The following is a 23,828-nucleotide window of genomic DNA, read 5'->3' as shown; positions in this document are numbered from 1 at the left end:
TATTGGAACTAAATGCCGCAACCCTGAAAGCAGAATCTCCGTCCGCCGATATACGCCGCGTGCCACCACACCGCGAGTAGATCTCCTTCCGCCGAGTTACGCCGCGTGCCTCCACACCGCGAGAAGATCTCTGTCCGTCGAGATACGCCGCGTGCCTCCACACCGCGGGTAGATCTCCGTCCGCCGAGATACGCCGCGTGCCTCCACACCGCGAGTATATTTTCGTCCGCTAAGTTACGCCGCGTGCCACCACACCTTGAGTAGATCTCCGTCCGCCAAGTTACGCCGCGTAACGCCAATCTCCATCCACCGAGATAAGCCGTATGTCGCCACACTCCCATCAGTGCCATCGTCCGCCGATATAAAGTCCGTGGCTGTGTCCTTCTTAGCTGTGACATTGTATTTATTTCTTAGTGACATTTCTTTCTTATCTTATAAATCTTGCATTGTTAAGGCTTATATTCCTTCATTGGAAAGTGCACGCTGCTTTTGGAGAGAGTGCACCTACCATTCGGAACACGGGAGCTAGATACACGTATCAGTATGAACTGCCAGACAGTCCCTAACCTGAAGTCATGGTGTCCAGATTAATCGAACACTTTCGTCAATAAATTATAACTGCATTTAACCGCTGACATGCGGAGTGACCGATTTGATTCCCTTTATTAAGTTTAATTTGGTGAGCTATCAACACACGGCATGATCACCTAGGCCACTTATCTTCATAAACCGCAGGTACACACCGTGCACTATGCTCGCCGGTTATAAGAACGACACCAAACGTGGTTTACGTCAGAAAGACGATTAACGTTCATTCGGCTGTCTATTAATCCGGCTTATAATACACGGGCAAGTTACCCGGATGTGTGAGCAAATGTCTTTTCTAATAAACCTGCCCAGCTAACAACGAATCATGGCAAATGATTGATGGGTTTTTATATCGTACGCTCATCGATTTCAATTAGTCGATCAGCCCAGGTGTCAGACGAATGTTTACAAGAAAATTCAGTGTAATATATGATAGATAGTTGCCAGTATAAATATTGTATCTGTAGACTGACGTGGCACCGTCAATATTTCACTTGTTAGGTTTAGTTCGCAAACGCTTCCACAGAAACGAAAAGTACCACTGGCAGCGTCTAGAGCTGGCGTAACAGCGGCACTACAATTTCACCGCGCAAATGGAAACATTTTCGATCATAACTGCAATTATAGAGCCTGGAAGATCAATTATTTGAAATCAATAGATATTCATTTCATTATTTTCTTTGAGAAATTTCAGCAAAAGGGTAAAAAAAAACTTTAACATATACTGATTGAATAGTAGCATGCCTGAAGCAATACGAGCCCCAACAAAGATACACATTGATGTGCCGTGTATAGGAGCAGCTATCGATTGACGACCGTTCTTGTTCAAACTATGTCAGAGATGGAGTTAATAGTGGATCAATGTGACCGACATGGACGTCTTAACAACAGAGCACGACTAAGATTCCTCCACGACTCGCCATGACATGATGACAATCGTAACTCCAATCCTTTTGTTAACCCGATGGTTCTCCATCGTATAGCCTCGTTGTGATACCTAAGCTAGCATGTATTTAGGTCAAGTGAATTAGTCGTGTGTTTTACAGGGTGATAGACTATTGCTTACGGTGACAGAGCGACGTGATAAAGTCTCGACCACTGTGACATGACAGGTCATGTCACATTGATTCTAAAAATACTCGTAGTTGTGTCATTTCATTGGAATCGTTATCAGAATTAATGTGACACATAGTCACGTGACGTGTTTCAGAGGTCTCACCAACACTGGCAATAGGTTCGCAATATTAAAATCTAGCAATCGAAGTTGTCGGAAGAACAAAACGAAATATAAAACATGAGTTTTAAAGGAAACATAACACATATACTGTAATAAACACCAAAGTCGTACCACACAAAGGTTTAAACATAAATAGAAAGCAAAGGAATGAACTCATCCTCTACCAAGGAAGACCGGTGGAACCCAACGTTACAATTGTGACGTCACAATGATGATGAAGACATCAACAATGTCACCCCATTTTATTTGAAAGCCGTCTGAGTCTGGCAGGGTTTACATTATATATCGTGACAATATGATACAGTTGTAAGAATTCATATTATCATATACCTCATTGCAGGACGAATCCACTGTATACCCCACCGAATTAGATGGCATGCCATAGCCCGATTGTTGACGTCATCATTTTATGACACCATACTATTATATTTACATTTGCCCCCGCGCCGTCCCAATACAACAACAGTGTTAGAGGGCAAGTGTAATTATATAGGCTATAATTACAACTGCTCGACTATAATTACAACTGCCTGTTTCAGGTGTAGGAATATGTAAACAAACAAAATGGCCGCCTGAAATGTCTTAAAAAAAATATGTAAATATAAAAAATACCTGGTTGTCTGGATATAATTACAAGTGGCCTCTGGCAAATCCCATAAAACCAGTTTAAGTACCTACAAATCTGACATCATGACATTGGGTTTTTTCGAAAGAATTAAGATAAATATAAGTACATCAATAATTGACAGGCCAAACTTACAAAATATTTCATCATCTAATGAACCGCAACTGTTGCGTCATATGTAGGTCTCCTTATTAGAGAACCTTTTAAACTGAGGAAGATGGGCTAGCAACGTGCTTTAATGTTGCTTGTGTATGGGTTGCGTTGTGCCTTTTTGCAGTGCGATTCATATAATGTAACATTGTTTGGGTGAAAAGGGAATAAAATTGAATTAACAATTATAGTAACGTTAAATACCATTGACCCACCCAGGAAGATTGACAATTTGTTTCGTTCATTTTGAACAAGGGCACACGGTACACACATCTATTAAAACTACGTGCTGAATTATGATAAAGGAGTTTTTTCTTGTATGATATTGAAAATTTCCAGAGTTATGTAAATAAATTATCGTCTGCATTTAGAAATGACAAAGTGCAACAAACTAACAACATTTGACAAACAACACAAACAACAAAATACTAAACAGCAAGCAAAGAGAAAAGAAAAAGAATCCATTACACAGTAATACTAAAACATGAATATTACAACACGGATAAGTACACTGTGGTAAACAATTCCTTTGTAAAGTTTACGTCGTGGAATATTTGTTCTCTTAATGTGGCTTATGCTATAACGACCGCGCGTGAATTCTCCGAGCCGGTATACAGAGCTCCAAAGTTAGGGTAGTCACCGCGCCTCGTGTAAATGGCTCGCTCATTAGTATACAAGTATGGACACTGAATCAGGTCATTATTATATTAGTGAAACCCTTTGACGGTTTTATTATACGGTATAAATTGACTTATGTCTGAAACAGAAATTAGCCCTATACGACGCATTGTTAGGTACATACAAAACACGCCAACATTAAACAGAATGGTCACGAGGTAGAGCGGCCAAACCTTACTGAACAAACAGACACACTGCCGTACTCCCACACAGAATCAGTCCTGGGAGCCTTCCCTGCCTTGGAAAAGTAAAACAATGATCCTCGTTAGTGTTTTGTACTGGTTCCGTGTTACTGCTCCGTACCTCCGGGAACAACACTGTAAACATGGTTTTATTTATTGTACGAGAGTGATGACAACTACATTGATACATATGTAAGTAGTCTACATCACTACAAATAGCCGAGACGTTCTGGTTTTTAGTATGGTACGTCAACCAACAGTATCAGAAGTGTCAAGTTTTTCACTTAATTGATCTTAAATACTTCACAGACAAAGCGTTTCTTGTTATATTTACAGGTATAAATAACCCTTTTGTTTACAAAGTCACATCCGTTGTTTACCAACACAAAAATACTAGTATCTTTTGTAAATTAGTACCCCTATTATCTAGACACAAGCACACTCAATGGTTACAGACACAAGCACACTCAATGGTTACAGACACAAGCACACGTTTTGGTTACAGACACAAATGCACATTTTCCACCCACATGCACAGCCATTGTTACAGTCTCAAGAAAATTAATATTTAGGGTCACTAAGCACAGTTGTTTGTTACAGAAACAAACACACCCATTGTTTACAGTCTCCAGAAACCTGTTGTTTAGAGTCACAGGCACATTTATTGTTTACAGATATACAGCATGCCGGCCAACTCACAACAGAACCGTTTGTTCCTTTGTTTACAGGCAATGTTTACGCCGACGATGCATACTTTACGACATAGACAGCGCGTGCAGTGTTTTACGACTATTTTAAATCAGGAGACCGACACTGGTACATCTATAATAACATTGCAAAGGTCATGTTTGGGTTTCTGTAAACTGGATGTTGCCGGGTGTTGTGTTTAGTGTTGTTTCTGTAAACACATAAACACATTTATCATCCCAATAATAAATGCATCGCTGCAGATCTGCTATCGTCAACATTAAACATGATACGTTCGTTCTACCTCTCGCGCGTGTTTACGAGTTGGTGCACGTCTCGCAAACATCTCAATCAATCTTACAGACATCCATTGCTTGACATTTGTCTACCATTAAGCATCGTTGTGAATTCAATTTATTCTGGTAGTTTATGAGATTTTTCTACAAAAAGGCATTGCTGTCGGAATACGAAACGATAGTGTGGTTGAAAAACATCCAATCAGATTCGAGCTTCGCGATGCTTGCGGGCCATTTCTAGTCGAAACAGCGGTTGGGAATTGTTTCACAAAACACAACAGATAGAACAAAAGACTGCCATGAGTTTAAAGTATCGAGTTATGATGCCTATCACACAGATTTAGTCTTATTGATATCAGGACTGTTTTTAATGGAATATGACTGCCATGTAAATTACCATCGATCTTCTATACGGAACTATTTACGTGGTCTGTGAAATTCGCTCTATATCGTCACAATTCCCCCATACCTTAGTAAAGTTGACTACATGTCATATACCACCTATCATATTGTAATAAAGAAACAAATTAGAATAGTTTCCCTTTTATTTCTTTAACTCCACTTCATTTCTTTAAATCAGTATTACGCTATAAAAAAAAATTCAATAAATCTATTCTTGTGTGAATTAAAACATGGCATCTTTATGTATTTTTTTTCTTAATTTATAAACGATGTTTACAAACTGTTTGTGTGGCACTCTTTTGCCAAGGAGTTTCTTTTATTGAAAAAGTAGTAGGTCTCCTTAACAGATGGTATTCTGCATTGAATACGGTAATACAGAAAAAACACTTCGATATGATGCTGTTCGTTTTATTTGCCACTCAATCACCGTCAAGACATTTCACTGTCCCCTTTTCTGTTAGTAATTTCTTCATATGCTTCCTTCGATACTGAGTCATTAGCCTTTATAGCACATTCATTTTACTGGACGAATAGTCAAGTAATAACGAGATTTTACTGTATAGCACACTAGCGGTATATTATGAATAAATCCTGTTGCGATTTGACAACTTCAAAAACATTTCAATCCCAATAGGCTGATGTAAGTTGTAACCAATGACGCGTGTTTTTAAATCCATTGGTTTACAGTTATACTCGAAATGAGATTCATCAGTTTGGCATCAATAATAAATGCCAAGTTGTTTTGAACACAAACAGTAACTGAAAACTTGTTTTTCAAGCTTTTGGAAACGGATGTTTCATTTGCACTCTTCTTTGCACTGTTTGCTTGACAGTTTTTCAATAACTGTCTGTGTTCAAAACAACCCTAGCATTAATGTCACAGGTTATACATTTCCTCGATATGTACAATCAACAACTTTTCCGCAAATGAAACATTCAAAGCTAAAGTATGGCGGAGTAATTTCGAACGGCGGAGTAACTTCCGTCCTTTCGGTGTTGTTACATATATGTCCGGCGACTTCCAGCAGGTAAACTATTTCTTATGTGCAAAACCTTTAATGACAATTTTTTTACTTCCAAGCGTATTGTCAACATTGAGGTTCGGTGACGTTCGACAAAATGTCGCAACTCTATTATATACCCAAACTAAGTCTGATCTCCGCTCTTATCTTTAGTTTCTTTCAGTGATGGTACGTACTAACTGAAACAAAAATAAAGCTTTTTATTTTTCAAGTTCTTAAATGTTGCCGCAAATGAACAAGAAACCACCTTATACTGCGCTATCATCATGTACCCACCCACACACTGTACCCACACACTGTGCCCACACACTGTACCCACACACTGTGCCCACACACTGTACCCACACACTGTACCCACACACTGTGCCCACACACTGTACCAACACACTGTACCTGTGCCCACAGCCCACACACTGTACCCACACACTGTACCCACACACTGTGCCCACACACTGTACCCACACACTGTGTACCCACACACTGTACCCACAGCTGATCCCTCCAATTAACAGGCGCTACTGTAATCGTATGTATATCATAAAGTGTATTTAATGGGCGCTGACGGCGATAACACTGAGACGTTTATACACAAACTTACACATGTCTAGGTCCAACGTTACCATGCTCTTCGTGTTTAAAGTTGATTGGGGGGAACGGTCAAATGAAACCTTACACGTGCAATCTTTGTTCTTATCGTACACGAGATTATCGTTATCTGTGTCAAATTCCATCGTAACAACACGATTGATATCTTGTCTTTTGTTTCTTTTGTTTCTCTCCTAAATGAAACGTTATTTTAGACAAGAAATCTATCACTATCCCTATCGATATTTGTGCACATTTGAAAAAAAAGACAAGAACACAATAAAACACAGAACTGAAATATATAACACCACACTATCAGCCTTACAGCCCATATAATAGGGTAAACAAACACCGCTCGCACATGCGCTGGACAAGATAGCGCGTGTCCTTTCTTACCTAATAGTCTACATTACGTGTTTTACAACTTGATATTTCAACACTATCGTATATGATGGTAGTCAGCGAGTCATTTACACCTCCGCGAGCTGAGCGTTTCCTTCTTGAAACATTTCTCCTTATCACAAGCTGATAAGTGTAGTGTTAGACCCGTGTTATCAGGGGGTACGAGTGTGCACGTGTGTTGCGAGTCCCGCCTCCTCCCGCTCCCCCTCTCTGTATAATTATGAACACAGCCTTCATTGACGTAATGGTAGTATCAGTACTTAATTGATTTAATTCAGTCGGCTAAAACACTTTTAATAACAACAATAGCGTTGCATCTCAACCTGCAGTTGGTACAAAGTCTGGTAATGAAGCACAAAACAGACACAGACTCATGGTTTTAAGTATGCTCGCAACAAAGGCACATCTGTTTACAAATATTATAAAGTTTCATTTTTACATCCTCTCAGATAGTATACTATACATGTTGTTATTATAATCAAAACATAATTTTCCAAACGTCCGCACACTCTTTGGAAAACGTGTGTACGCCATGTTGTTTACCCAGAAAACGTGTGTACGCATTGTTGTTATCCCAGAGAACATGGGTACGTCATGTTGTTAACACAGAGAACATGTGTACGCCATGGTGTTAACCCAGAGAGCATGTGTACGCCATGTTGTTAACCCAGAGAACGTGTGTACGCCATGTTGTTAACACAGAGAAGTTAGCACAGAGAACGTGTGTACGCCTTGTTGTTATCCCAGAGAACGTGTGTACGTCATGTTGTTAACCAAGAGAACGTGTGCACGCCTTGTTGTTAACACAGAGAACGTGTGTACGTCATGTTGTTAGCACAGAGAACGTGTGTACGCCTTGTTGTTAACCCAGAGAACGTATGTAAAACGTGTGTACGCCATGTTGTTTCCCCAGAAAACGTGTGTACGCATTGTTGTTATCCCAGAGAACATGGGTACGTCATGTTGTTAACACAGAGAACATGTGTACGCCATGCTGTTTACCCAGAGAACGTGTGCACGCCTTGTTGTTAACCCAGAGAAAGTGTGTACGCCATGTTGTTAACACAGAGAGCATGTGGACGCCATGTTGGTAGCCCAGAGAATGTGTGTACGCCATGTTGTTAACACAGAGAACATGTGTACGCCATGCTGTTTACCCAGAGAACGTGTGCACGCCTTGTTGTTAACCCAGAGAAAGTGTGTACGCCATGTTGTTAACACAGAGAGCATGTGTACGCCATGTTGGTAGCCCAGAGAATGTGTGTACGCCATGTTGTTAGCACAGAGAACGTGTGTACGCCTTGTTGTTATCCCAGAGAACGTGTGTACGTCATGTTGTTAACACAGAGAGCATGTGTACGCCATGGTGTTAACCCAGAGAGCATGTGTACGCCTTGTTGTTAACCCAGAGAACGTGTGTACGTCATGTTGTTAACACAGAGAGCATGTGTACGCCATGTTGTTAACCCAGAGAGCATGTGTACGCGATGTTGTTAACCCAGAGAGCATGTGTACGCCATGTTGTTAACCCAGAGAGCGTGTGTACGCCTTGTTGTTAACCCATAGAGCATGTGTACGCCATGTTGTTAACCCAGAGAGCGTGTGTACGCCTTGTTGTTAACCCATAGAGCATGTGTACGCCATGGTGTTAACCCAGAGAACATGTGTACGCCTTGTTGTTAATGTTGTTAACACAGAGAGCATGTGTACGCCATGTTGTTAACCCAGAGAGCATGTGTACGCCTTGTTGTTAACCCAGAGAAAGTGTGTACGCCATGTTGTTAACCCAGAGAGCATGTGTACGCCATGTTGTTTTCCCAGAGAATGTGTGTACGTCATGTTGTTAACCCAGATAACATGTGAACGTCATGTTGTTTATCCCAGAGAACGTGTGTACGCCATGTTGTTAACCCAGAGAACGTGTGTCCGCCATGTTGTTAACACAGAGAACGTGTGTACGCCATGTTGTTAACCTAGAGAACGTGTGTACGTCATGTTGTTAACCCAGAGAACGTGTGCACGCCTTGTTGTTAACCCAGAAAACTTGTGTACGCCATGTTGTTAACACAGAGAACATGTGCACGTCATGTTGTTAACCCAGAGAGCATGTGTACGCCATGTTGTTAACCCAGAGAAAGTGTGTACGCCATGTTGTTAACACAGAGAACGTGTGTACGCCATGTTGTTAACACAGAGAGCATGTGTACGCCATGTTGTTTACCCAGAGAACGTGTGCACGCCTTGTTGTTAACCCAGAGAACTTGTGTACGCCATGTTGTTAACATAGAGAACATGTGCAAGTCATGTTGTTAACCCAGAGAGCATGTGTACGCCTTGTTGTTAACCCAGAGAAAGTGTGTATGCGATGTTGTTAACACAGAGAGCATGTGTACGCCATGTTGTTAGCCCAGAGAACGTGTGTACGCCATGTTGTTAGCCCAGAGAACGTGTGTACGCCTTGTTGTTATCCCAGAGAACGTGTGTACGTCATGTTGTTAACCCAGAGAGCATGTGTACGCCATGTTGTTTTCCCAGAGAACGTGTGTACGTCATGTTGTTAACCCAGAGAACATGTGAACGTCATGTGTTTATCCCAGGGAACGTGTGTACGCCATGTTGTTAACACAGAGAACGTGTGTACGCCTTGTTGTTAACACAGAAAACGTGTGTACGCCATGTTGTTAACCCAGAGAACGTGTGTACGTCATGTTGTTAACCAAGAGAACGTGTGCACGCCTTGTTGTTAACACAGAGAACGTGTGTACGTCATGTTGTTAACACAGAGAACGTGTGTACGCCATGTTGTTAACACAGAGAACATGTGTACGCCATGCTGTTTACCCAGAGAACGTGTGCACGCCTTGTTGTTAACCCAGAGAACTTGTGTACGCCATGTTGTTAACACAGAGAACATGTGCACGTCATGTTGTTAACCTAGAGAGCATGTGTACGCCTTGTTGTTAACCCAGAGAACGTATGTACGCCATGTTGTTAACCCAGAGAACGGATGTACGCCATGTTGTTAACCCAGAGAACGTGTGGACCCCATGCTGTTAACCCAGAGAACGTGTGTACGCCATGTTGTTAACACAGAGAACATGTGTACGCCTGATTGTTATCCCAGAGAACGTGTGTACGTCATGTTGTTAACCCAGAGAACATGTGTACGCCTTGTTGTTAACACAGAGAACATGTGTACGCCTGATTGTTATCCCAGAGAACATGTGTACGCCATGTTGTTAACCAAGAGAACATGTGTACACCATGTTGTTCACCAAAGAAAACGTGTCGACACACAAGTTGTTAACCAAGAGAACATGTGTACGCCTTGTTGTTAACCAAGAGAACATGTGTACGCCTTGTTGTTAACCCAGAAATCGTGTCTACGCCTTGTTGTTAACCCAGACACCGTGTGTACGCCATGTTGTTAACACAGAGACCATGTGTACGCCTGATTGTTATCCCAGAGAAAATGTGTACGCCATGTTGTTAACCCAGAAAACGTGTGTACGGCTTGTTGTTAACCCAGAAAACGTGTGTACGCCATGTTGTTAACCAAGAGAGCATGTGTACGCCTTGTTGTTAACCAAGAGAACATGTGTACGCCTTGTTGTTAACCCAGAAAACGTGTGTACGCCATGTTGTTAACCCAGAAAACGTGTGTACGCCATGTTGTTCACCAAAGAAAACGTGTCGACACACAAGTTGTTAACACAGAGAACACGTGTCGACCCCGTGCTTTTAAAAGAGAACGTGTTTCGCCACGTGGTTAATGACGTAACGTGGGATACCCAACCTTGTTTATTCCAGTCTAATTTCTATGTTATAGACAAGGATCGAGTTGTTTAACACACCAAACCCTTATGCCAAAAACAAACTATGAAAACTGTGATTTTTCAGAAATCTGTTTTTGTTTGTTCAAAGATTTTAACATATTACCCATGGAATCCAAGAGTATTAAAGATTTGACGAAAGGTTACTTGCTCACCAGGGAATTTCTACATAAATACCCTTACAAGTAACATACTGGTACTTCAATGGACTTGTTAAAGGAGCAATTATCATGCCCTACGTCCCAAACGTGAGCATGTTTCACACCTGTTGACGTCAGGGACTGTACAGACTAGCAGCCATTGTTAAGGAGGCAAATGAAATGTCAGTTTCCTGGTAATGAAGATTCGGTGTAATTAGTTGGTATGCAATTATAAATACCCGGACTCACTGTTATAACAACTTGTACAGATACCCAATTCCTGTTCGGTAAGCCATGAAGTCGCGTTCTGATTACTTTAAAGCAGAGTAAGTACCTCTAGTAGATGGAATTGTGTTAACTTGACCTCAGTGTTATATTAGCTAGGTGATAAAATGCCATGTTATCTTATTGCCAATAATTGCACATGTTCGGCAAATATTACGAAATTTGAAAAACAATTATACCAAAGACACATATAACACGTGTCTTCTAATTAGTCAAATGGATAGAAGTTGAACTAATCGTTTCCTGTTAGAAATACATCACTACAAAACAAATTACATTACAGTGTACGCAGAAACCTTATATAATAAGTAGTTTTTACCTATGCTTATTAATTCATACGCAAATATAATAGATCAGTATTAACTAAACCTTAACCCTTAATTAATATGACAGAAGTGTTGTATTTTGTTCTATTTGACCCAAAGCTTACATCGGTAAAGGGAATTTACTTCTTTCGTTATAAGAACAGCAACTATAACTGCCTTTTTCCAATGTTCACCCAAGGCTTTCCCCTGTATCCTTAATTACTGTGTCATTATACGACGTCTATGACCTGCTGAAGACATGGCCCCTGTCAGCTACACAAGGTACCGTGCAGTTCTGCAGTTCCATGTTCATATATTTACCAGTGTCAGAGAAACCCTCACATGAACACAATATCATGTTGCGTTTTTTATCAGAGATATTTTTTATATTGATCTTACTTCAGTTTGTACTTGTTGCCGATGTTATCGGGTGTGTAGCCATAAAATATATGTGGCTGATCAGTCGGTGACCTTGATTACATTTTTGTTTTGATGACGCCCGCCATATTTATTTACATGTATCGTCCCATAGCAACAACATCAGGTGACACGGTGTGGGGCCAATGCAATCACTTGTAACACACTCTGTTGGCTCTCAATGTATTTGTTATGCATCGTCGATGCGCTGTGCTCCAGAACCCGCACAGCAAACTCCGGCAAACTGCACGTTTGTTTTGAATAGGAAAATCGATAAGGCAGAATAGGGTCAAATACATTGTTCATCTGATTACTTTTAGCACCAGACGAGGACGAAAATAGAACTAAAACGCCTCTAAATGCAAGCAACTTATATCGTCGTTTAAGCGTACAGAGGAAGACGGATGAGGCAGCGTGATTTCAGTTTAGGGCATTGTAAAACAGCTTAGATGGCTTATAACTGTTAGATAGAATGAGTTTGAAAAGACATACAGAAGGGAAATGGAGAAAGAGAAAATCGATACATACAAAGGCCTATATCTGAACAGCCATTGCATCCTGGGATGCAGAAGCCTTTAGTACCCAAGCCACAGTATCCCGGGATACAGAAGTTTACATCAGCCCAGCCACAGTATCCCGATATATGTAAGTTTACATCAACCCAGCCACAGTATCCCGGATACAGAAGTTTACATCAGCCCAGCCACAGTATCCTGGGATACAAAACCCTGCATTAGCTAAGCAACAGTATCCCAGGATACAGAAGCTTGAATTAGCCCAGCGACATTATCCCTGGGTACATAAATTAACATTAGCCCAGCCACAGTATCCCGGGATATGTAAGTTTACATCAGCCCAGCCACAGTATTCCGGGACACAGAATACAACATTAGCCCAGCCACAGTATCCCGGGATACAGACTAAAACATTAGCCCAGCCAATGTATCCCGGGACACAGAATCAAACATTAGCCCAGCCACAGTATCCCGGGATACAGAAGCTTACATAAGCCCAGCCACAGTATCCCGGGACACAGAATCAAACATCAGCCCAGCCAAAGTATCCCGGGACACAGAATCAAACATAAGCCCAGACACAGTATCCCGGGATACAGAAGCTTACATTAGCCCAGCCACAGTATCCCGGGATACAGAATCAAACATCAGCCCAGCCAAAGTATCCCGGGATAAAGAAGCTTATGTTAGCCCAGCCACAGTATCCCGGGACACAGAATCAAACATTTGCCCAGCCACAGTATCCCGGGATACAGACTAAAACATTAGCCCAGCCACAGTATCCCGGGATACAGATGCTTACGTCAGCACAGCCACAGTATCCCGGGACACAGAATCAAACATCAGCCCAGCCACAGTATCCCGGGACACAGAATCAAACATTAGCCCAGCCAAAGTATCCCGGGATAAAGAAGCATACATTAGCCCAGCCAAAGTATCCCGGGATACAGAAGCTTACATTAGCCCAGCAACAGTATCCCGGGACACAGAATCAAACATTTGCCCTGCCACAGTATCCCGGGATACAGACTAAAACATTAGCCCAGCCACAGTACCCCGGGACACAGAATCAAACATTTGCCCAGCCACAGGATCCCGGGATACAGACTAAAACATTAGCCCAGCCACAGTATCCCGGGATACAGAAGCTTACGTCAGCACAGCCACAGTATCCCGGGACACAGAATCAAACATTAGCCCAGCCAAAGTATCCCGGGATAAAGAAGCATACATTAGCCCAGCCAAAGTATCCCGGGATACAGAAGCTTACATTAGCCCAGCAACAGTATCCCGGGACACAGAATCAAACATTAGCCCAGCCACAGTATCCCGGGTTACAGTAGCTTACGTCAGCACAGCCACAGTATCCCGGGATACAGAAGCTTACATTAACCCAGCCACAGTATCCCGGGATACAGAAGCTTACATTAGCTCAGCCAAAGTATCCCGAGACACAGAATCAAACATTAGCTCAGCCACAGTTTCCCGGGATATAGAAGCTTACATTAGCTCAGCCACAGTATCCCGGGATACAGAAGCTTACATCAGCCCAGCCACAGTATCCCGGGATACAGAAGCTTACATTAGCCCAGCCAAAGTATCCCGAGACACAGAATCAAACATTAGCCCAGCCACAGTATCCCGGGATACAGAAGCTTATGTTAGCCCAGCAACAGTATCTCGGGATATAGAAGCTCATCAGTCTCTGCATTCAGGGCTGGGAATGGGTATACATAGAATGGAAATTATTACAATGAATCTGAAGCGACTGTTGGATAGTAACAAACTGTATGTGAGGGTAGGCGGGGACGGGGAGGTAAAATATTTCTTTTAGACAGATGTGCGATAAGTGAAAAAAAAAATTTTGTATAAAAACAAAGTTTGATTCGTTTTCACGTTATATTCCGACCATTGGTAAATTCTACAGAGTTTGATATAAGTCATAGTTTACAATCGATAGAAAGTCTGTTTGGATAAAAGCTAACCTGTTTTCTAAATTGATTTTCTTCCGCCAAAAAAGCTACATTTGTACGAAACACGAGATATAAGATGTTTGTCTGTAGAAAAACACGCATTTAATGTGAAATCTTTCTATCTTCTTGACACGTAGTTGAGATAGCCCGGAGTCTGTCCTCACATGCCCAACTATAAATATACTCGTACTGTAGACTTTCCCGATACTCTAGCCTGACGGCAACCGCTAAGTCGCTCCTGACCGTTAGATCGATCAGCGTCTTATCTCGTCCATTTGAGACGGAAGAAGACTTAGCGAGCGAAATCAATGGTATATTTATATCAACGTATTTATGTTTTGACCAGTTAAGTGTGTACGGCCTCTGGCTAACATTGTTTACAGAATCTGATCTGGAGAGGTCTGTGTTATCAATATACATGGACGGACACATATCTTTGGAGTATCTATTTGTATATAGATGAAGGTTGCTAACTAAATCACAAGTAAACGTAGACTGACGTAGCTTTAGTAAGTCATTCTTACATCCGCTGGTCCATCAATTACGATATCCCACCGCCGCCACCACCACCCATCACGTATGTTTATGTTTGTAGTTGATCGGCGGTAGTGTCAACCTCGATACGCCAGGGGTACGTATACGCTCACGTACGTTCTCTGCAACCCTTGAATATGTCAGCGAAAATGAAGGCAGGAGGCTAGCTAATTGGTCTCAGGTAAAATAAAACTGACCAATCGCCAGGCTGATACCTGTCCTTTGAAGATTACAGAGGAGCAACATCCGACTTCAAAGCCAGTCAATTTCACCTTTACACGATATTCTTTTGGTAAGCATCAAATGATCAAACTAGTCTTCTTGTCTCATCCACAAGGAGGCGCACGTCGAGCCTTCGGTTTTGGCATGACATATACCGGGTTGTAGAGTAGGTAAGTGAGCGTAACAACTAGAGTATTAAGGGTGACACTACCACCATCAACTACAAACACCCTAAACATATATAAACATACTCTCACTTTAATATGGTATCCGGGATTGCGTTGACAGAAGAACAAGCGACCCCTTAACAACTCGAACCATCCTCACCCAACACTCATATGTATTTGTGTTTCCTGATCACTCAATGGTATGACAGATTTATCCGATCCGACTGGTCAATATTGAATCTAATAGATAAGGAAACTATTATATCCATTTTAACAAAGGTTAACCACAAGAGATCTTGTTAATTTTCAAATCTATAAGGGTTTAAGAGATATTCGTATTACTCTGGTGGTTTTACGAGTCTTTTTATACAGATTCACATGTACATTTTGTATAACCAAAAGTTGATAAAACTAGCTGTCGTATATGTTTCTGTTTATCACATACAGACAATACCAAGAGCCCAGCTCATCTCAGCTCGTGTAAAAACACGTGAACAGGTGTGTAATGACGCTGTGGTACAGAGCCACAGATACAGCCTCAGCATCCTACGCACGTGTACTCTTAACAGACGTACCTGTCTGACTCCAGCAGGCTGCCAAGTTTTAATTCACTCTTAAACTCTTCATGTTTAATTTGATTAGTAAGCATCTGTAGCAGTTATCGGCTAGTCAAACAATACAAACACATATATTCACTCAAACCCTTCCTTCCCACCCCCGCCACAAAAACACATATATCCCATTCCCACCCCTCCTTCCCACCCTCGCCACAAAAACACATATATCTCAACTCCCACTACACTAATCTCGGAGGTCAGCAATTAGGTCATAACACAGCGCCCATTTGTCAAGATTAAAGATTAGTCGATACCAATTACGAGCGCAGTCGCGTGATGCTGGAAGTCTGAAGCTATGGTCACATGTAACGGACACCAATGTCGAATGATCTATTAAACTCAAAAGTGAGCAAGTGGAGAGTGTATGATGTCCGTGTTAGTCCCCGTTAACCGAACTATTTAAAATGTCGTCCTCAAACGTCAACATCGGACCAAAGCAATTATCGACGGGGTTTCTCTTCAGATAATTGATTTCCGCGTTTTTATAAACCTACTGACCTTCTGTGAATTTACTTAAGTGTAAGGCAATTGTTAAGTTTCGAGATTGATATTTTTTTTAATAGATTCATCGTTAAAGTCTAGAGACATGTGGTTTACCTTAAACTGGTTCAGCAATACATATAGTGTCTAGTATATCTACAACATATCGTGTATAATCCTCCGTTTGTTACGTATCAGAGACTGTGATGTATCTAACAATGCCCAGAGTTAAGTGATGTATGGCCCTACCCGAAACATCCAAGCTTCCCCAGGAATGACTTTGAACGCCACCAAGAACAAGTGGCTTGGTACGGTTCTCACGTGCTCTGGTAACACATTTCACAGGTGGTAGATTCCAGGACAAATTGACCGATACATGAGTTTCTGGTTTCCCTTGTTTTGTTGATGCAGCTATGTGAGTCTGTTAGCCAGTGTCTGACAGTGCCGAGAGGGCGTACAAAGTTCTTTATAATGTAAAAATCATCAGCCTTTATAAATGGTCCGCAAACACAGATCATACGAATGCTCTTCCGGTTAGCTTTAATAATCGATTTAGGAAATTTATTAAAGTAACAGCCTTTATTCCTCTGCTGACATTTTAGCTTTATTGTTCAAACAGTAAATAGGGTAAATATGTAGATTTACTTCCGTTCGTTAACGTATAAACATCCAACAGATATAAGTTATTGACACCTACATAAACAAGAAAATTGCGTGTCCGAAAATGAAACATGAGCATTGGGAAATATGGCTGTGCATGATGAAGACCATTCGCCAAATGGTTTATTTGTGTTTACGGTTCCCTTGTGTCCATCAGGAAGACCGGCGACGTTTGAAGAAGTTTCATTAGCGCCAGAACCAACCCCATTTAATGGACCCCACCAAAACCACAACAGAAATTTCCCATTAACTCAAGTATTGGTTTCAGTCATGGAAACCCAAGATCACTCGCTTCTCGCTCAACCAAACGCATGAATATTTTAACCCTGCTTATGACAATAGTTTATAACGAGACGCTGCTGCCAGTGAATTCGGCGTTGTGTTCCGGAATGCTCCTGTTTCGGAGAAGCTGGCGTTTCTCGGCCGCCGCACCAGCCTTTCTGGAGAACCTAGTCAGAGAGAAGGGCGGATCGATACATTGAAATGGAGGCGGGGTTATCTAGATCGGTCGGTTTGGTATAATACATTTTGTCGTCTGCTTATTCATAAATAAAACCTTTTTTTGTGACTGGTTGTGTTAATGTTCTGAGAATGAAATGTTTTCAATTAACCGTTGTTCCATATTTACCTAGAAAATACCCGCAATTCTGTTATCGTCATGGCACTGTTTACATTAATGAATATGCATATTCAAAATGCAGTACCAAGCAAAACAATAGAGACCGTCTATGTAACCAAAAGTCATATCAGGTCTGCTATGTGACAAACATGTTTATTTAACAACAATTTTCTGGGTAAACTCACACGGAAAGGAGTCCATAAAAACGAAAAGCAGTAACCCAAGTCGTCACGGATGACATATGATAAACATACCCAGTGTGCATACGTCATTAATCTTGTTACAAACCTATTACACCTACACCATGGACACACATGAGTGACGGAGAATGTATCATTCGGGAAAAATACCCCAACAACTGCGGGTCACGTACCCAGTAATTGTGGACGGTGAGGTCGCCTCGCTGAGACGGGAGAGAGTATGCACAATTATGTGTGTTTAAATGCACGTTTACGACTTTGTAACGTAACTGGAAATGTCTTCTCATACACATGACACTAACACTTCGAGGTTATATATGTCATGTTATTTCTTACAAATCACACGAGTACGCACGAACTAGACTAACACAAGTTTATTTTAATTACAACCGTCTATTATAGGTGCCGTCTTTTCTAATTAATTCCATTTAAATGTAAATTCAAAAAGGAATTATATTTATTCATAAGTAAATCGCAATTTGCTATTCAAGTTTTCCCACAATTTGATTTCAGCAGATATGATCCCTTTGTCCTCTGTCACAAATAGATGTATTGAATTAAGGTTACGCGATACAGTCTATAATATAACTAAACCAGTATGATAAGGAATCAATACCCATGACCACAACACTCGGCCGTACAAACACACACCAATTCCGTCATAATATAACTGAATTAGCTGGTAAATTGTTGTTGGCAAAAAATACAAAAACAATCCGCAAAGATTAGTCGATTTCCTCGTTAGCCATATGGTCAAAATTGTGTATAATTACAAACAGCAATCCGAGTTGCAGCAGTACTAAACACGCGGGTTTTAAGTGATATTAGACGGGGCATAACTGTGGAAGGTAACCTATTATTGTATATTGTTTGGGTGAAATTACGATAGATTTTCTGACAAAATAGATTCACATCCAACGTTTTAGAATGCATACACGATAAACCGCCAGGCTTAGAAAACTATTACTAGTGCTGTGTAAACGTTGATGATATGCTTTGTACTGTATATTATTAGCTTCTTATTGTACAAGCGACCCATCTGAAATTCACCACAAAGGTTTTAAATCGCTTTATATAAACCAGGAGACCTCCGTTTGACAGTGAAGGTCGGGCTTTAAACACCAAACCGTCACCTGTGACAGTGTGAAGGTTGATCCGTGTGTAGACACTCCCTGTGTGTAACACTTACTAAATACGTATATAATAACAGTAAGGGATGAAATGATAGTTGATATGTTTTGACTTTAAGCTGAACACCAGGATGTAAACCGACATCTTTGTATTGCAATACATACTGTAACTTTCCATTGTCCATTTTGCGGTGAACTGTTTTGACATTAGATATTTAGACATGTATCCTTTCCTGCTAGGGAACACCATGCGTGATATGTTTCGTCAATGAAAATTTAGGCAACACTTAGTTTGAAGGGGATGTAAGTTTAAATAATCAACAGCACCATATCCTTGTAAAATGGGTGTATCTAATGACAAATATGTGTAATAACGGCCGTGCATTTACTAGTACGAATGTCAATACATGAAATAAAATCAGAATTAAGTGGTACTTGATTTCGTTTTCAGTATATCACATTGCTTGCACTTTAAATGAGATATGGTAATTGCGACACGATAGCTTCGTCGACAATACGTTTCCTCGTGCAGCTTATTGAAACGATTAGCTTTCCTTTTTACATTTAGGAAGCAAAAATGCGTTAATGTAACTAGACAAACCTGTGTGAAATCACTCTACTTGTCTGAGCCCTCTCTAGCCTGCCTGAACTCTTATTAACCTGTCTAAACTCCAACTTACCTGTCTGAGCCCACTCTAACCTGCCTAACTTTCATTAACCTGTTTAAGCTCCCACTTACCTGTCTGAGCCCACTCAAACCTGCCTGAACTCTCATTAACCTGTCTAAACTCCCACTTACCTTTCTTAGCCAACTACAATCTGCCTGAGCACACTCTAACCTGCCTGAACTCTCATTTACCTGTCTAAATCCCCACTAACCTGTCTTAGCCCAGTGTAATCTGTCTGAACACACTCTTGCCTGAACTCTCATGTACCTGTATAAACCCCATTTACCTGTCTGAGCCCACTGCAATCTGTCTGGGTAACCTGTCTAAATTCTCTTTAATTAGTCTAAACTCTCATTAACATGTTTAAGCTCTCACTTACCTGTCTAAACTCTCATTAACCTGCCCTGTGTGAACCCACTCTAACCTGTCTGAGTTTTCTAGCTTGTCTGAACTCAGATTGAACAACTTATTAAAATCAAATATTAGTATTCATTGAACATTTAATTACTTCTGTTTCTGTAGCTTGCGACTTTTAGAGCAGGCCATCGCCTTTGTGATAGATAATGCACGTGGTTGATTAAATATTACATACGACTGAATTGAAATATCAATACATCAAAGTTAAATAGGCATGTCTGATGTCTACTGAACAGGTCTTTTGTTTTAATCCTACTTTTTATGTCACGAAATGTACCATAAAATTCGCGATATTGACACGGGGCGAACACATAGAAACCATCTGCTCAAAATAAACCAAAGATAGGCGAAATAAACCCCAAGATAAACTAGTTAACGCGCGTGTATAATTGATTGATGAATGCATATATTAAAAAGGTATAAAAGCGCGTGATTCCTGTACGGTAAGATACGTTATCAGTGTCGCTGAACCGCTGCATATTGAACTGTCACATTACGTAATATCAGGATTTCCTCCCCGGCGTGGAGGATCGCTAACGGCCATCAGCATGCTACGGCTGTAACGGTTACTTAAAATCTCACATAATGTTCTCCATAGACTGTTAACGTGTGATAATACGGGGAAGTAAACACTGAACATCCGCCACTCTGTGTGTAAAATGACACTAACTGTTAAATTTGTTTGCTAATTTTGTAATATTTGATCGTATCGGGTCTCAATGAATTTGAATTAAGGGAGAAATCATGTATCGGGACAAGTAGCATATGGTGTATAACGGACCGGATTAGCAGTTAAAACAACGCGTGGGACAAACCTCTCCCTATCAAACAAAGTTCGATAGAAATTGTTGTATAACTTAGCAACCATGTGGTTCATAATTACATTTAATTCCCATACTTATACCCTGTGAACCTAGGTCAGTCATACGACCATGACTGACCATTTTTCACGTGATTTCGTTAATTACGTTACTTTTCTACTTTGCAATGTCACTTTCAGTCTGAATCAGTCTCAAACAGCTAAAACTATTACAGTTTTAACATTATATACACATAAAGAGACATTAATAATTACAGGTGTTATTCTAACAATGATGAATTCAGGCCTACGTGAACTCAAGAGGTCTAAATAAACGTATCGTGACGGCATTGCAGAATGCTCAAGATTTTTATAGATAGGGAATTAAGAAAACTTTGTTGTCATAGAGTTACCTCCCCTCGTTATCACGGTCAGTAAACAGATGAAGGGCACACGACGAGGTAATATTTTGTATAATTTGTCAAAAACTTAAGAAGTTTACAATTTTAAGTTTTGCAGTGAACCGCGTTAACTCAGGTGCCTCAGGTACCAGTGAAGTTGGAGGGAATGCTAGTGAGGGTTCTCATGGCGTGAGTTACAATCGAGTAAGCACGTGGTTCTCAGGGCGTGAGTTACAATCGAGTAAGCACGTTTACCATAGCCATTGTTATACTGTATGAATTATATATAAACTACAGGTAAACTTGTCACAGCTCCCGACGTTTATAAGGCTACATTCCACATACAGGTATCTGTTCTCACGGCTACCTAGCTACAGCGGCTGGTCGTGGAAAGAATGGGGACATTGAAACGGGAAAAGTCCGGTAGGATTTTACGTATACACTATGTATCGGTATTGAAATACCTATACACGTTATACAGTGAAGATGGTAATTAATTATTCAGAACAGTCCATTTAAAATTTTAATGAGGCTCTCAAACAATATATAGTTGTTATGTGAACTCTGTGTGCTGGTGTATTCGTATGCACGGCGGATACTTGGTATGCGTAGATGTGGCCAGTGCAGCACAGTGTTATATCTGTCACCTAGAACCGTTACCGCCTTCGGAGTTATAACTCATTACTTTTAAACACAATTAATAAAAACGTCCTTTAACATATATTTCAGATTATGATATACATATTTGATATTTGCCAGAAAATTGCTACAGCATTAAATATGCAGAATGAAATATGGAGATTTTTACAGGTTTTGCCTGTCGTCCACTATACCATCTATATAGTGTTCCCTTTGGTCGGACATCGTTACCGTTACTGCTATTTAAGTAATCCAACTAAGCCTTTTTGTTTGTTAAATTTTAAACATAAACATTGTGAGTATAGAACTAATTGTGAAAAGTAACATGTTTAAATATCATTTGAATATGATATAATCGTGTCTAACCGAGAGAATTCAAATATGCGACCTTCAAAACGTATATCTAATCATTAACCTGTATAAAGGACATACCTGTCTTCGGCTGCTGGATCTGGGTGAACGTGTATCGATTGTTGACCACCATTGTGAGGTCGAGTATAATCCTTGAGAATCTCGGCAGGTGAGGAGGGTAAACTGGCGTAACTTTAAATGTACTGCCCCAAGTCTACATTTCTCAAGGAGGTGACACATGTACGCGTGCCCGTTTGATATGCATATATATATCTGTATTGCCGTTGAAGATGAGGTGAGACATGCAAATGTGTGTACGTCATCTGTAGGTATAGTGTGACAAGCTAGCGTGTATCACTTACGTAGGGAAGACATACAGACGTTTAAGACGAGACATTTTACCAGCGAATAATATTCTGATAAATGTCAATGTCCCCGATTCCAACATTACGTAGGTACTATCGAGTGTAGCGTTTCACGTTCCGGACGAGACCCGATGTCCCAGTATGCAACACACAAATGTTGAAATGGAACTCGATATCGGATTTATAGGCTGTTTGCATGATGATCTTTCTTGGGCAGGACGTTAGCACAGCAAGTAGATGTAGCTACATATTTACAACGCTGTGTAAACTATAACAGTCCGCGACGAGTACTTTATAGCGATTCTATAAAAGGCGGAGCTTGGCTTCCCAAAACGACCATCAGAGTTGTCGCTTAACTTGTTTACCGACTGTGCCGTTATTCAGCGTGTAACATAGTTTGTACATAAAAACTTCTTTTGCTACAGGCAGTATGTATCTAACGTACAATTAAGAGGCTGGATACATATACATCCTATACAGGTAACAGATTCCGAGCCTTTGGCAGTTTGGCGGTACGCGCCGACTACAGATTTCCCAGGTGAGATAGGTGATTAATTTGCCATCCGGTTCCACCTAATCGGTAGGTATGTAAGTGGAACGGAAACCGAGGGCAATGTACGAATTGTATACGTATGGACGAATTAGCAGCTTCATTTGGCGTCAGGATTTGATGAAATCATGATATTATCGATCATCGGCTTATACTCAATGTGCATTGTGCGTTCAAAAAATCACCCGAAGTTGATTATCCAAACAAAGTCATGCGAAGCATTAAACTCCCCATTTGTTTTTCTCCATTACTCGATAGAGAGAGGCTAACAACAAATGGGAAAAGAGAGACAGACAGATGCAAGGTCTGATGTGTTATGAATACAGACAGAGGACAGACACAAAGGCTGATGTGTCTATGTTATAGATACAGACAGAAGACAGACACAAAGGCTGATGTGTCTATGTTATAAATACAGACAGAAGACAGACACAAAGTCTGATGTGGCTATGTTATAGATATAGACAGAAGACAGACACAAAGGCTGATGTGTCTATGTTATAAATACAGAAAGAGGACAGACACAAAGACTGATGTGTCTATGTTATAGATACAGACAGAAGACAGGCACAAAGGCTGATGTGTCTATGTTATAAATACAGACAGAAGACAGACACAAAGACTGATGTGTCTATGTTATAAATACAGACAGAAGACAGACACAAAGACTGATGTGTCTATGTTATA

General features: G+C 40.7%; 1 protein-coding gene across 6 annotated transcripts in view; it reads right to left on the bottom strand.

The window, feature by feature from the left end:
- The window catches only part of LOC110458665 (neuronal membrane glycoprotein M6-b-like), a 115,065-nt gene that overhangs the window by 33,775 nt on the left and 57,462 nt on the right, over window positions 1-23,828 (bottom strand). Inside the window, exon 1 of one of the 6 annotated variants that reach the window (XM_021510487.1) lies at window positions 22,308-22,626. The exons of the other annotated variants lie outside the window; for them this stretch is intronic. Coding sequence (XP_021366162.1) covers window positions 22,308-22,359 — 52 coding nt within the window. The 5' untranslated portion in view covers window positions 22,360-22,626. Of the gene's footprint in view, window positions 1-22,307; window positions 22,627-23,828 lie in introns of those variants that run through there. 6 annotated transcript variants of the gene reach the window in all.

The sequence above is a fragment of the Mizuhopecten yessoensis genome, unplaced genomic scaffold (assembly GCF_002113885.1).
Source record: "Mizuhopecten yessoensis strain PY_sf001 unplaced genomic scaffold, ASM211388v2 scaffold9685, whole genome shotgun sequence".
Classification (NCBI taxonomy): Eukaryota; Metazoa; Mollusca; class Bivalvia; order Pectinida; family Pectinidae; genus Mizuhopecten; species Mizuhopecten yessoensis.
This window is presented reverse-complemented; position numbering and strand designations above follow the sequence as displayed.